Source organism: Gekko japonicus, unplaced genomic scaffold, assembly GCF_001447785.1.
Source record: "Gekko japonicus isolate JY-2015 unplaced genomic scaffold, Gekko_japonicus_V1.1 scaffold31, whole genome shotgun sequence".
Lineage (NCBI taxonomy): Eukaryota > Metazoa > Chordata > Lepidosauria > Squamata > Gekkonidae > Gekko > Gekko japonicus.
Window position 1 is genome coordinate 2084047 of NW_015161404.1, and position 15741 is coordinate 2099787.

Consider the following 15741-nt stretch of genomic DNA (forward strand, 5'->3'; position numbering starts at 1 on the left):
TGGGTAGTGGCATCCACTTCTTTCACCTTCTCATTTGTTTGATTCATCATTTTTAAAGTCTCGCTTATCTGATTTTGTTGAGTGGTGATACACTGGGTCATTGATGTCATGTGCTCTTTGAGATTATTCATTTGGTCCAGCAGGTGGCGCATGGAGTCTGCCAAAGTCTTTGCCAACTCGTTGGCTCCTTCCAGTTTTGGGCTCTCAGTTACTTTTGATTTCAGCTGCTTCTCTTTCTCCGTCCTCTTCCCCACCATCTTTTTCTCTTTGTTTACTTTCACAAACTTTTTGAAAGTCTCTGAATATGCTCGTTAACACTTGCACTCGCCTTGGTAAGTACTCCTTAGCAGTTTTAACCATTTATGCTTCCGCTCCCCCCTCAATCACTCTAAAGTCTATGGGTTTGGGAGGTGTCCCTCCCCCGCTCGCCTTATCTTCTGTTCCATGGGGAGCTTCTTTTCTTTTTAATCAATGCTTAACGACTCACGTTCATAATCAGTCCACGGACCTCGTTTACACTCAATTTCTAATGCTTGATCTCCTGCGCTTGCCCCGGTCAGCGTCACTTAGTCCATTCGGTCTCTCAGCATGAAGAACCACCAGAGCAGAGAGGTGCCTCAATTCTCCGGCATTATGCCGTCAAAGAGGCAACCTCTCAAAAGCTCCATGGCCAGGGTCCTTTCAGCCGGGTCCCTGGGGGAGTAGTAAGCCTGCACACCCCCTCCTTCGGCTGGAGCGCAGCTTCACTCCCGGGAAGTGAGTCTGCTAGCGTGCCGCCATCAACTGGAAGTCTGTCAGGAGTGTTTACTTTGGACTGTAAAAACTAAAAACAACAAAATTTTCTAGACATTAATAGTAAAAGGACTAAATACAAGGTTCCCAGTACCTTGTCATATTCTGGCAGCCATTTGGGAAGTCTTTCTTACCTCTGTCTTCACAAATAAAAACAGATATATACCGAACAGCAGGCCAAAACTGCCACCAGATATGAAGGAATGGCCCCCAGTAGTGGCTAGCGAGGTCAGAATTTTGATCAAACAAGAACAACAAAAAAATGAAAAGCACCTGGTCCTGACCAAAACACAGCAGAATTAATTTGGTGTAGTGGTTAGGAGCGTGGACTCTAATCTGGGAGAACCGGGTTTGATTCCCCACTCCTCCACATACAGCTGCTGGTGTGACCCTGGGTCAGTCATAAGTTCTTTCAGAGCTGTTCTCATCATTTTAAGACTCCTTTGAGTAGTGAATGGTGGGGTATAAATCCATTCTCCTCCTCCTCTTCTTCTTCATCAACCCAGACTGGTGGGCACAGATATTGGCTTCAGTCTTTACTGACATCAATAAGATGGGGAGTCTACCCAAAGCCCGGCACAGTGCAATAATTGTTCTGATCTATAAAAAGGAGGACCCAATAATCACCACCCAGTAAGTCTGTTGTTGTCCACCACAGGAAAGCTGTGTGCAGCAATTCTTTTTGAAAAGCTTAGATCCTGGGTTGAAGGCAATAATATTCTGGGGAACGAGCAGGCTGGTTTTAAGAAAGGAACAAGTACTACAAAGCATTGCTATGCCCTTCAATACGTGTTAGACAAATACACAAGCCCTGGAGAAGGCATGCTAGGAACTGCCTTCATGATACAATCTCTAGGCCTTGATTATGGGGAAAGCTGAGGAAATATGTAAACGAGCTTCGTCTCCTTTACCTAATGCAATAGCTATAGTTGACGTACTACTTGGGTCAGGTGCAGGGAGTTAGGACAGTTATCTGGGGCATTTAGCCCAGTGTTAAGCAGGGATGTATTCTTGTGGCCCTGCAGTTCAACTTATATATAAATGATCTTAGACCTTGTCTCTTGAGGGATGCCTGCCATATTCTGTATCTATCCAAGTGCGACATTCCGACTCTCTTATATGCAGATGATGCAGCGATAATGTCCAGACTAGTCACAGGACTTCACAAACTGTTACAAATCTTTGAGCACTATTGTAACCATGAAGGCTTGTCTATTAATGTAGTGAAATGTAAAGTCATAGTATTTATCAAAAGGAAAAGGGGGGAATCTTCAGATGGCATATAGCTGGTCAATTCATGGGACAGATTAACCAATTTAAATATCTGGGGAATCCATTTTGAAGCATCTCTTTCATGGAAAACACACTTGGACCTAATGAGGAATACCGCCCTGAGATTAGGGAAGGCAATCGTAAAATACTTCTGTACTGCAGGAGGTGAATTTGTCCCTTCAGCCTTAAAAGCATATAATGCCAAGGTTTCAAACCAATTCCTATATGGAGTGGAAATCTGGATTCAGGCTGCCTCTGAAATAATGGATTACATTCAGCACAATTTTTTCCAATGCTTGTTGACTACACCTAGTTATGTTTTGGGAATAGCAATGAGAGCTGAATTGGGCAAAGTATCAATGGAAGAAAAAGCATGGATAAAAGCATTTCTTTTTAAGGTTAAGATTTTGAAATCTGAGGGAGGGTCTGCTGTGCTTGGTCTCATACAGGCAGATATATATAGTAGTCAATGGGACCAACTACTGGAAAAGAAAAAGAAATGCTCAGGAATAACAAATGACATGGCCAGAGACCAAAGATATAATCAGGCAAATACAAGCATGTGTTAGGAAGCTGGATATTACTAGTATGTCTGGTTAGGGTGTGTAGGGTTAGGTATGTTTGACACTTTATTTGGGCATTGCCCTCCCGATGCAACTGCTGAAGTATTTTTATCGCTTGACAGTACCAAAGCTCAGAAGAGCTTTTACTTTGGCAAGAATGAATGCCCTGCCTTCAGTGATTTTGGAGGGCAGATACAAAAAATATCATATGCCACAAGAATATGCATATGTTCACAAGATAAAGTTGAAACCACTCAACACATGATTGTAGAATGACCCATATTTAATAAGTTGAGAGCTAGTTGAATTACCCCTCTACTTAAAAATACGAAACTGCCTAATATGAGAGCTCAGGTGATGTGGCTACTATCAGATATAAAGCATTCCGTTACTCTTTCTGTGGCAAAATTTAGAGGAGCAATAATTAAATATCAGGGAGATAATACTAAGTAAGGCTTTTCTCATTTTATCTGCCACTCAAGGCAATAGCTGTAAAAGCAGTACTAGACAGAGTGATTGTATCAACCATCGCAATAATTTTCTTATCCCAGAGGTCAACTAGGACATGGAGAGGAATACCAATCATATCAAGAGGCAAATCCCAGAGAACTGTCAGGAAAAAAAAATTGGATCCAATTTGGCTCTGGAACTGGATAATCTTAGTTGATCCCCGACCAATGCAGAGTCCTGGCATCCCTGTAACACTAAATCCCAGCAGGTAAATCTGTTCATGACAAAGGGACCATCTGCAGTCCCCCATATTCAGATCATCTTCTTCCTACCCAGAACACAATACCACAACAAGAGTGTGACGTGCATAGTGCATGGGGCCTGTTATTACTTGAGATAGGGCCATGGTTGTCACAAAGACCATGAAATTCTGAGCCATTCCCAAAGAATTAGTCTCGGCATGGATGTTCAAGTAACCATCTGCAAGTAGGGAATTCTACACATACTCTAGGCTTTCCTCTTGTGTAAGGTTAAGAACTTCTGCTAGAATTTTATCCAATACTGGAGTCAGAACCATTGCACTGGTCCCAAAGGATATCAGAAAGTCTCTGTTTCCTTTTTCTCATAAGTCCAAGTAAACAGACCAACGTTCAAGAGGGCCTATAGGATATGGATTACCTCTTGTTTTGTTCACAGCAGAGTTCCTAAGAGCACTGGTTGCACTAAGAGCAACCAAATGAGAGTGGACTGAATGTTCAGAGAAGGTGACTTGAAAAAGGGCAGTTGAAAAACTTCAGTTAGTGGTTAGTAGCAGAGAAGTTGACAGCTTAAGAGATGAGGTGAAAGATGTTTTTCTGACTGAGGGGAACTGTATAGAAGAGCTGCTTGGAACAGGCTGAAAATAGTAAATTTGTAACTAAAGGATCCTAATTTTAGGTTTTGAACCTCAGTTCAAAAGTTCAGTAGAAGTGAAATGTTGTTTCTTAGACTTTACTTTCCTCAGTGTTTTGTCCTTATTAATAAAAGTTTCTTGTTTTGATTAACCCTGTGGACTGCATGTCTAAGAGAAAGAAGCACAGTTTAATATCATGGTCTATATAGATGTATAGGATATGGAACAGTGTTTGAGCCTTGAGCCCAATAGCTCTGCATGAGTGAGGGCTGTTTTTACAGGAGGCTGGCCTTCACTGTCTGTGGCTGTCTCTGGGAGTGAGAGAGAGGACCCAAGAGATGATATGGTCATGACTCTCTGCAGATTTTAAAAGAGACAAGAAGGGTGGTGTGACGTCCTCACCTACAGATGACCCATAACCAGAAGAAGAAGAGATTGGATTTATACCCTGCCCTTCACTACCCAAAGGTGTCTCAGAGTGGCTTACAAACTCCTTTCCCTTCCCCTCCCCACAACAGACACCCTGTGAGGTAGGCAGGCCTCAGAGAACACTTGACAGAAACTGATCTTTTTCAAGAACAGCTCTTATCAGAGCTACGGCTTGCCCAAGGCCATCCAGTCAGGTGCAAGTGGAGGAGTGGGGAATCAAACCCGGTTAAGTCTGCACACTTAACCACTACACCAAACTGTAGGCTGTAGAGGCTGGTATGGCACCTATGTGAGTGGAGAAGGGGCATCACAGTTCCTTATTCCCAAGTTAGTAGATTCCTCTTTATGAGGTTATCACCACCTGCATACAGGGAGAATTCCTGTTTCTAGGGGAACAGCCATAGTTCAGAGAGGTTCTGGAAGTGTTGGGATACTGGCTCCAGAAGAAAAGTATGTATTTGGCACTGCGGAGAATCATGGAATCCTGCCAGAATTCAAGGAAGAGATTCCACACCAGACTTCTTCAGAACATGTCTATAAATTGCATCTATAGCCATCTCCTCCCTGACCCACTGTGCAGGATTCTATGAAGTTGGGGGGGGGGGCACACTTAGAAAACAATTCTAGGAACTTCAGAGAAATCATATTCCAGGATGAGTGCCAGCTGTCTTGAACACTCTGTTTTTAGCTGGGGCTTCTATAGTACCTGAAGGAAAGGGAGACCAGCCTTTACAGTCAATACATCAGCAAAACACAAACATAACGTTTGTGGCAAAAGTAGTGTTTACTCCAGAAAACCATCTGCAGGAATTTCCTGTACTAGATCGTGGGGATATCTTATATTGGGGTCCTCAGTTTAATCTGCACTCTTTTGGTAACAGTCACTACCATTATTTTGGTATCACTAGGTTTTCCAATAGGTGACATGTCTCCTTTACAGGGACACATGGTTATATAGAAGGTGTAATTCTGTACCTTAATGAGCCTCTCTACAGTTCCTTCTTGACTCCTTTGTTTTCTCCCCAAGTGCAGAAGTTTTCATGTGCAAGGGCCAGACCACATTCACCTGTCTTAGCAAGAACAGTTGAGAGTTTGAGTAGGGCCAGTTTTAGAACTGGGTTTTCTCAAAGAGGATACTGGCACACACAGAGAGCTTCTAGCATGTATCTTCCAATGGAAACAAAACTGAGAAGGGATAGGTGTGCATGTCTGGCTACATTCACAGATCCACACAAACTATAGCTGGAGGAATTAATTCAAACTGACTGTAACAAAGGTCTGAGTACTAGTACCCCAAGTTAGCAGCTGGCAGCTGATTTAAAAGTTATGAGGTTAGCAAGGGGTGGAATACTATGCAACTCACAGGTTCACTGGTTTCTGACAGAGTGTATCCCCTTCAGTCTTCTATGTTACACAGGTTTCCTATGTAATCAATACACCTTTCTAAGTGTGATAGAATGCAGAGAACTTGATACCCATTCTGTATATGAGAATCTATCTCCCATAATTGCAGGTAAAGGTTCCCTTGCTCGAAAGCCAGTCGAATCCGACTCTAGGGTTGTGGTGCTCATCTCCGTTTCAAAGCCGAAGAGCCAGCGCTGTCCGAATACATTTCCGTGGTCATGTGGCCGGCATGACTAAACACCAAGGCTGTTACCTTCCCACTGAAGTGATACCTATTTATCTACTTGCAATTTCTTGCTTTCAAACTGCTAGGTTGGCAGGAGCTGGAACTAGAGACAGGAGCTCACTCCGTTATGTGGCACACTCGGGTCTCGAACTGCTGAACTACCGACCTTCCACAGCCTGCAGTTCAGTATTTTAACCACTTGAGCCACCGCAGCAGAGTGGTCTACTATTTAGTGTTTCATGGGATGGATGAAATTTTTGTCTCCTTCTGTCATATCATACACTTGAAATAGGTACTGCTTAGGCATTAAGAGGTCTGAATCCTTTGTGTCCAGCATGTGGAACTTTGCAAGGTCTGAATCACCACTTGCCTCTTTTAGCAGTTCTTTTTAATGACATGAAAGTTGTACTATCTGTTAAGATGGTTAGATTATGACCAATATAGACATCTATATATCTAATTCCGAAGTCGCCCCCTCATGTGCGGATACCTAAATCCGCGCATCGGGGGGACCTGGAGGGGAGGGAGATTTTTGTGCACACTTGGTACGGACCCCAGGTGTGCACAAAAAGCTTACAACCTGAAAAAAATATCGGGGGGATACTTAAATCCCCCCAAAAGTCACAGAGCGTCCCCTGCGCAGGGAACGCTCTGCGAACTGCCTCGGTTCGGGGGGGGAGGGGAGCGAGCGACCGGTGAGGCCCAGCGGCTGCAAGCCACGGGCCTCGCTTTGAGGAGACGGAGGTGGCGGCGAGCCCCAGCGGCTGCAAGCCGTGGGCCTCACTTTGAGGAGGAGGAGGAGGAGGCGGTGGCAGTGGCGAGCCCCGGCGAGGCCCAGCGGCTGCAAGCCGCGGGCCTTGCTTTGAGGAGGAGGAGGCGGCGGTGGAGGCGGCGAGGCCCGGTGAGGCTGGAGGCGAGGGGGGGGGAAGACAGCCGAGGTTGCTCGGAGCCGGGAGCGGGGAAGAGAGACTGCCGAGGCCCATCGGCTGTAAGCCGCGCGGGCCTCGCTTCGGAGGGAGGGAAAAAAGAGAGAGAGAGGGAGAGAGACTGGGGGGGAAGAGAGACTGGGGGGCCGGCAAGCCGGGGGTGGTAGTTGAGGGTGTGTGTGGAGGAGACGGGGGAACCAACGGGAGGGCGGGAAGCTTACCTGCTTCTTCCTCCTCCGCTTGCTCTGTGTGGAGCTCTCCCACGCCTTCCCCTGCGATTTTCGCGGGTCCCCTTTCTTGTGCCATACTAATTTAGCGACTCAGCACCTCCACAGAAAATGACTGCATCTTTTCTTAGGAAACGGTTTCCTCAGCAACATATATCATCCTTTCTTTGGTGGTCTGCATACTGGGCAGTCATGTGAGCATCACGTCATGGCATTTGGGTTCTGAAACCGTAGTTTCAATGGATGCTGTTTCATGGCACAAAGCTGTCCCAACTGGGAACAGTTGCTCAAGTGACATTTGGTCCCACCCTGGGATTAACAGTTTTTCTACATCTCGGAACTACAGACTGCCTCACCCATACCACCAGAGAAAAGAAAATGTGTTCACTTGTTGCGAATTGCCATTCTTGGTGGTATAGAGGTGGTGTGTTCTTGCCCACCCTTATTTTTAGGACAAATATCTTTGGCAAAGGTGGTCAGAGTGATAACTTTGGAGTAGCTTCTGCAGAGATGGCATGCACAGATATTAACAGATTTATGTTTAAGTTCCAGTGAGATGGCTTTCTCTTTTTAGTTGCTCACTTGGCCATTTAAGGCTGTTGTATTATTTACTTAATGTGTACAGTTTTCCCAAGTAGGGGCTTTTACAGGAGTGAGCAAAGCACCTAATGATCCTGCCTGCTCTGTGACCAGAGTAAATGTTTTCCCAGAAGCACAAACTGACCCACCTTTATACCACCGAGAACCAAAATTCACGTTAAGTGAACAAACTCTCCTTTTTCTTTGATACATTCATTGCAATTTCAAGTTGTATTTCTTGGCTGATCACAGGCAATTTAAATCCCAACAGTATACATTGCTGGGCTTATCTGACCCAATGTGCAGTACTGTGCTTACAATGAAATCTCATTTGTCATATCACTGCCCATCTACTTAGTTTGGAAAAGTTATTTTTGAGCTCTTTGCAGTCTGCTTAAATCTTCATTGTCCTGAATAACTTAGTGTCATTTGCAAATAGAGGTACCTCACTGATTACCCCTAAACCCCAGAAGAGTATGATTAAGTTAAACAGAATGGTTGCAAAAAGATAATTGTCCACAAGAAACCGTCATCTTATGCCATGGTTACAACACTTACTCAGGACATTGTGGTAAGGGATTTTGTCAAAAAGTCTTTTGGAAGTCTCAAATATATACTCATCTACTACATCACCGTTATCTACAACTATATTAACACTTCCAGAGAATTCTAAAATGTTGGTGAGGCAAGATGTTGCATAGCCATGTTGACTATTCCTGAACAATGCTGCATGTTCTATACAATCAATTATTTTAGGATTAGTGATGATGCTCATGCTGTTTAATGGGTCTCTGACCGTGATAAAAATGAATGGATGAATGAATGAATGAATGAATGAGTGATGATGCTTTTCACCAAATTACCGGGGACTGGTTAGGTTAATGTACCTGTAATTTCCTGGCTTGCCCCTGAATCGTTTCTTTTAAAAAACTGGTGTTGCAATGCTTATCTTCCAGTCCCTTTGAAAAGGAGGCCAATTTTAGTGATTGTAGTTAACTGACTAGAAAAATCACCATTTCACATTTTGGCTCAGTTAAACTCTTGGGGTATTCTATTCAGATCTGTTATATTTTTAAAAGGCTCTTACGGGTTGAGAATGTTGATTATTGCATGGTATTAATATGTGTTCTGAATGTACTGTTGAATATATTGTTCAGAAGAACAAAAAAACTTATTAAAAAAAAGTTAATTTGTATTTTCTCAGTTAATCATAGAAACATCTTGCCAGCTCAATTCCATCTTATTCACCCCACCTGTCTCCAATGATTCAAGTATGGATATTTGTCCAAGATCTTTTGTTGCAAATAATTTCTCTGTCTTTTCAATCTTCATATTTTCCTTCAGTTATTTTTGCACTTTGTTGTAACCTAACAGTCCTGGTCTCCGTGACTTGTTTACTGCTTCTGATATAGTTGAAGACAGTGTATTGTTTGTCTTGATGTTTTTAGCAATGTGTTTCCCCAAAACAAATACGACTGACAGATTATCCTGTAACATCTACATCCAGAGTAGGCAAACCTTTTGGCCCAAGTGTCCCTTCCTACTGTAATACAATGTTTAAAACATCTACAAAGTCAAATGGCCATGCTTTCCTGCCCATTTTAGCTTTTGTTTCTAAATATATACAGAAATAATTATCAGATTTTCTTTGCCTTGCCATTAAGTCAGATATAGAGACAAACAGGTGGATGGATGTTTGGTCAGACTTTTTTAAAAATTTTAAAAATGAATATCTTTCACTCTCCATTCAAACCATTAATAAATAAATATGGCAAGTGTTAACACACAATTCTGAATCAAGTACTTCCCTGTTGCTTTCACTGTACATAACATTTATATCAGTGTATATCAACAGTATAAATTTCCGAAAAATGCATCAGAAGATGCCTGATATTCAGACTGTTCCATAATGATCTTGTGTTGTGCCGAAAGTAATATAAATAGTGAAGTGTTCTTCATTCACAAGTGAAAGTCAGTAGCATATTCTTGCAGAAATTGGATGTGTTTCTGAACATTTTGTAAGAACTGTAATAGCAACATCTACAGTGACTTAAGAGAAAATAGCCTTGCCATAAATTTCTTTTGAGGCATGAGAGCTTTTCACCTAACTACAAAATAATTGTTCACAGAACATGACACCTATGCAGTTATACAGATTTTCTTTCCCACAGAAACCATTAACCATTATTGTTAATGGAAAGTAAATTTATATGTATTTATTACAATGTAAAGGACAGACATAATGCTTTATAATGGAAATCAGTTTTGCTAGAATCCACAGCTTTATTTTTGAAAACAACAAAGTATACTGCCTTGGTCTGAATAATTTTATCTTTGAGGTATTCTGTTCTCAAGTAGAACAATTTGATAATGACTAGCTGGCCAAGGTACAACATTTTTAGTTAGATGCTGAGAACATCATTCTAGACCCAGCTGATTTTTTAAAGAAAACCGAAAATAGAAAAAAGAATAATGTTAAGAAACTGTTTCTCATAAAAGAGTTGCCTGATAAGTCATTCAACCTACCAAGTTATAAATCTCATATAAGACATTAGGGTGGATGCAACCGTACCCCTAAATTTTTTTCCTCTGTCCCTGAAAAGATGATGATTGGACAGAACAGAGGAGCAAATATGCAACTGTGTACTAGATCAGCAATACTATCGCCAATGAAAAGGTACTTTTTCATAACACATTACCACTGACATGTTACTACTGTACATGCACAACTATGTATTAGGTCCTCCATTTGCTGAAGCCATGAAAAAACAAGTTGACACCAGAACATTTTGGACGCTGTCAATACAGACAAGAAATATTCAAAGGAATTGTTACCTATAAAAATAAAATAAGCACTTCTACTGTAGAAAAAGCATGATCCCATACGCATATAGAGTTAAGTCTTAAGTGCAATATTTATTAATGCAAGATGTACCTGTCTATGCTGTAAATAAAAACAACTGCACCCAAACTGCCTTCAGAGTCACTCCTAAAGAGCTCCATGGGAGGTTCTATAGGCACAAGATCACCAGTACAACAAAACAAAAAAAGAATCCTTACAAGACGTCTTCTATAGTCAACTTACTAGGAATAGGTCTAAGGACGTCAGGAATGAGAATCTCCACCAAAGCCTGGTACATCACATGGTCACAGTTACACATCCATTTCAGAATTGACTCATTTTTGCACAGAGTAATCAGCTTTGCTTTCGGAAGTCGACTTTCTATTTCACTCAGATTGCTGGTGTGAACAAATGTATTAAATGAATAAATGAAAATGCATTTACATGAAGATAAAAAAGAACAATGGACTTCAAAGCTTTTTTAAATAAAACATTAGAGATGTCTGAAACACACCCAACTGCCCTGAGGCACTTTGTGTTGTAATGACTGATTCATGGCCTCTAGAGCTCTAGTCAAAAAGCACCATTTTATGCAGCAGTGATAAGAATGGTCTTTGGATTGGATACTATTTCATGAGAAAATAACTGTGCCCTGCTCTCATAAAATAAATGGTATGCATATAAATATATCCTGCAGTTATAATAAAATGGCAGTTTAATCTAGTAATTAAAGAGGGAACTTTCAAGTTAGAAGGTAAGTTTACATTTCTCTTTTATTTGAAAAATGCTACTAAATTATTATTAACAAGCTGTCAAAAAAAGTAACCAACCTTGGTTCAGTAATAGTGCCATCGGTTGTTGTTGAGGGAGAATAGCGCCAGAAAGTTTGCCACAATTTTTCTATTAGGCTAAACTGAAGGTTCACTACAACATCCAATATAGCCTAGAAATACAAAGCAGATACAGATATTCCTCCATCCACTGTATGACAAATATTGAACAATCAATTGTATTTGTACAATGCTATGAAGATGGTGCATTGAAGTTCTGCCCTCTCTTGTATTTAATCAGGCTTTCAATTCAGCCATGTAAAAATAAATAACTAGATTCATTACCCATTAGGAAACCAAAGATTGTCACATGTGATACCAGACACATCACTGATGGCAAAAACTGAAGCAAAATCTGAACGGAATGATCAGGATTCAAAAATTAAAAACTACAATGAGACGGTTGGCCTGCATAAATAATATAAGCAAAGCAGAAAGACGTTTGCAAATGTCAACTGGGTAAATGGGAATTAACAAATTCATGTATGATTTCAATTATAATGCATCAGGTTTCATTTTACTTTTGAGCAGACCAAATGGTGCCTTCTCTCCTTGTATATAATGACCATGGAACCCACAATGCAGGCCAGTATCCTAATCTTTAACAACATTCACAATTTCTTGTCAACATTTAGGATGGAATGTTCAACTGAAAAAAATATTTTCTTCTGCACATTTGTCCTTTCTGACCTTAAACAGTTAAAGCTGACACTGGTAATGATCTTAACTATGGTTAACACTAATTGGAGTAGCCAGCCTTATCAAGATTAGACGTTGATTACAGAAGTCAAGTAATACTGAACCGTATGAACACCTGAATGCCTTATGCTGCGTCACACTGCTGGTACATCTCACTGGTACTGGTACATCTCACTCAGTATTGTCTGCTGTGGATGCCAGCAGATCTCTGGAGTCTCAAGCAGAGAATGTTCTGTCTCTAACATAGACTACCTTAGGTCCTTTATTTGGAGATGTCAGGGATTGAACCACAACCTATAGAACTTCATGTCCAAGCCAGAATTTTGTCTTTGTACTGAACAGTAGCTCATGCACCACATCAAGTAATTTGGAAGATGTTTCAATAACAGTGCAAAATGGAGAATACTATTAAAATAAGACCATAAAGTAGTCTTGCACTTACCCGTAACTTGTTCATTGAGTGGTCTTCTGTGCAGGCACATATGGGGTCTGCACAGTCACAGGCTTGCCATGGAAGGATGATTTCCAAAGCTTTCCAGAAGATTCAAGAGCCTAGGAGCACTCCCCCTCCTCCATCTTCTGCTGACATTTCCCATTGAACTGAGCACATGGTGGAGGCAGGGAGAGTGTTCTTTCCTCAGTTTTCCGTTACTGTGGGGAATCAAGAGGTCAGGTAGAACAGATCACAGCGGGAGGGGGCAAAGGGAGGAATGTGTGCCTGCACAGAAGACCACTCAATGAAGAACAGTTACAGGTAAGTGCAACCCTGTTTTCATCATTGTGGTTTCTGTGCAGTCCCACATGGGAGAGTAGCGAGCTCACTTACCAAGAAGGTGGGTGTGGGCAGATCAGTGAAAAATTGATTGTAGAACTGCTTTTCCCAGAGCCGCCTCATTTCTGGAGTCTACATAAATGGAATAATGCTTGATGAATATCAAGGGAGTCAACCAGGTAGCCGCTTTGCATATGTCAGCAAGGAAAGCTGCTGAAGATGCCTGGGCCCTGGTGAAGTGAGCTTTGCGCAGAATCAGACATGCCACATTTGCCTTGTTGTAGGCTACTAAAGTCTCCGCAGAAGTTGATTTACCTTATTGGGGTCGCTAAAACAAATAAATAAATTACAATCTTTTCTGAACTGTTTTGTACAATTCAAATAAAAAGGAGTGCTCTCCTAACATCAAGTGTATGTAATGTTTGTTCTGAAGCAGAGGTTCTGGAGATGGGAAGAAAACTAGTAAGGTGATAACCTGAGTTAAATGGAATTGGGAGACTACTTTTGGTAGGAAGTTCAAAACAGGCCATAGTACCACTTCGTCAGCATAGAATTTTGTGTGTGTGTGGGGGGGTCATAACTGAAGGCACGTAGCCTTCCCACTCTACGTGCTGCTGTAATAGCCAGCAGAAAAACAGTTTTGTACAACAAAACAGACACTTCAGATTTTGTCATAGGTTCAAAAGGTTTATGCATAAGCCTTGTTAAAACAAAGACCAACTCCATTGTGAGCCTGAAGGTATAACAGGGAGATATAAATTGGGCAAACCCTTCAGAAACTCTTTAGACTGAGGTGCTGAAAACACCATTGCACCCCTAACCCCTGTGTGGAAAGCAGACAAGTCGCCAGATGTACTTTTAAGAATAAGGTCACTAAACCCTCATCCTTTAGGGATAGAAAATCTGACTGGCCTTCCCTTCCTAGCCACTTAAAAGTGGAAAATCTCCTCCACTTTGAGGAACAGGATCTACAAATGGACAGGTTACGGGAAGCAGTGAGAACTTCCACTACTCTGTCTGACCATGTTTCTAATGCTAGGTTAGCCATGCTGGGAAGTGCAAGGACCTAACATTGGGGTGCAGAAGGGATCCTACAATGAGTACGTTGTCTGCCAGAGGGATTAATCTGTGTAGCCCTCGTGAAAGGGTCCAGAGGGTTGGGAACCACACTCTCCAGGGAGTGGGGCTATTAGAATACATGTGGAGTTGTCTGCCCTCAATTTGGCAATAACTTTGTGGATTATACTGAAAGGAGGGCAACCATAGAATAGCTGGCTGTTTCACCTAAATTGGAATGCATCCCCAATAAAATCCCTGTCTGATGCTGCCCTGGAGCAAAAAAGGGGACATTGGCGTTTTCTCTGGATGCAAAGAGATCTATCTCAGGTTGGCCCCATTCCAAAAAGATAGGTAGTATGTGTGATGCTTCTTTTCCTAGAGCTAGGAACCTGTCCCCATTGCTTTTTCAAGTAGAAATATGCTGTTGTGTTGTCAGTGGCCAGCAATACTCCTTTTCTAGCGAGGAGAGCTGTAAAAGATACGAGAACATACCTGATTGCTCTTAATTCTAGCATTTGAGTAATTTTGACTCCTGTTATTAGTTGCCTTTTGTTTGAAACAGACCACAGTGTATGAGTAATTTTGACTCCTTTTGCCTTTTGTTTGAAACAGACCACAGTGTGCTCCCTAGTCCGTCAAAACGCATCCAAAAAAATCTTGATATCACATGTATGGGTACCCAACTCCGAGCCTCTGAGCAGACTGCCAATCTCTTTCCACCACTCCAACATCCTAATAATCACTCTGGGTATAGAAAGTCTTTGCCACTGGAGATCCTTTCAAGTATTAAACTTATGGAGAAGCCAATTCTGTAAGGGCCTCATGTGTAACCTGGCATATGGAACGACTGCCGTTGTAGATGCCATCAAACCCAGCAACTTTTGAATCTGTAAGGCTGACTGAAATCTATTAGTCCACAAGTGCCGGACTATGGTGCAAATGGAGTATGCCCTTTGGGCCAGAAGATAAGCCCTGCCCTAGGTGGAATCTATGCGAGCCCCAATGAATTCAATGATTAGTTAGGGTTTTTTATTATTTAGGAAGACAGTGGGGATACAGAAAAGAAAAGGGGAAGAAAAAAAAGAGGTTATACAAAGTAATTGTGTTTGTCAAGGACAATCATGTAGTACAAAGTATATAAGACAGGAAATATTTCCCTTTCATCCCATTTATTATTATTTTAAGGTATTATTTATGAAATACAATAGTTCTTACTTCAGTTGCGATATGATTGTATTCAACATTTTAAAAGATAAATAACATATCAAGGTGCAAAGGAAGGTCTATTATATCAAGGACCCATTTGTATTTGAGATAATGAATTCAATGGTTTGAGTGGGATGCAGGGGGGATTTTTCCAAATTAATTAGAAACCTGTGAGTCCAGATTGTAAAGCACTATTTCCAAGGGACTGCACAGAAACTGGGGAGAAGCATCTGCAAATAACCATTTGTCAAGGCAGGGCTAAATTGTGCGGCCCTTCAGCCTGAGATGTGCTACCACTACGGAAACACATTTAGTGAAGACTATTGGTGCAGTGGCTAACCCAAAGGGTAAAACTGTGTACTCATAACAATGTTTCCCACACTGGAATCTCAAATATTTCTGTCTGAGGGTCGCCCCGATTCCAGCTCCTCCAGCCTTGCCCTGGGGACTCACCAAGGCTGTGGGGCCCAAAGAGGCAATTCAACTCTCCACCTGAGGCATGGGGTCGGAAGGAGAGGGAGACATCAAGGGCCAAGCTGAGACATGCAACTGCCATGGAGCCAGGGAGAGAAA

The 15741-nt window shown here is 41.9% G+C and overlaps 1 protein-coding gene across 1 annotated transcript in view; it reads right to left on the bottom strand.

Moving 5' to 3' along the window:
* The window catches only part of RFX3 (regulatory factor X3), a 288648-nt gene that overhangs the window by 39683 nt on the left and 233224 nt on the right, over positions 1-15741 (bottom strand). Inside the window, exons 10-11 of the mRNA XM_015426016.1 lie at positions 11433-11545; positions 10846-11000 (exon numbers count right to left, since the gene is read on the bottom strand). Of these exons, the coding sequence (XP_015281502.1) occupies positions 10846-11000; positions 11433-11545 (268 nt within the window). The remainder of the gene's footprint in view (positions 1-10845; positions 11001-11432; positions 11546-15741) is intronic.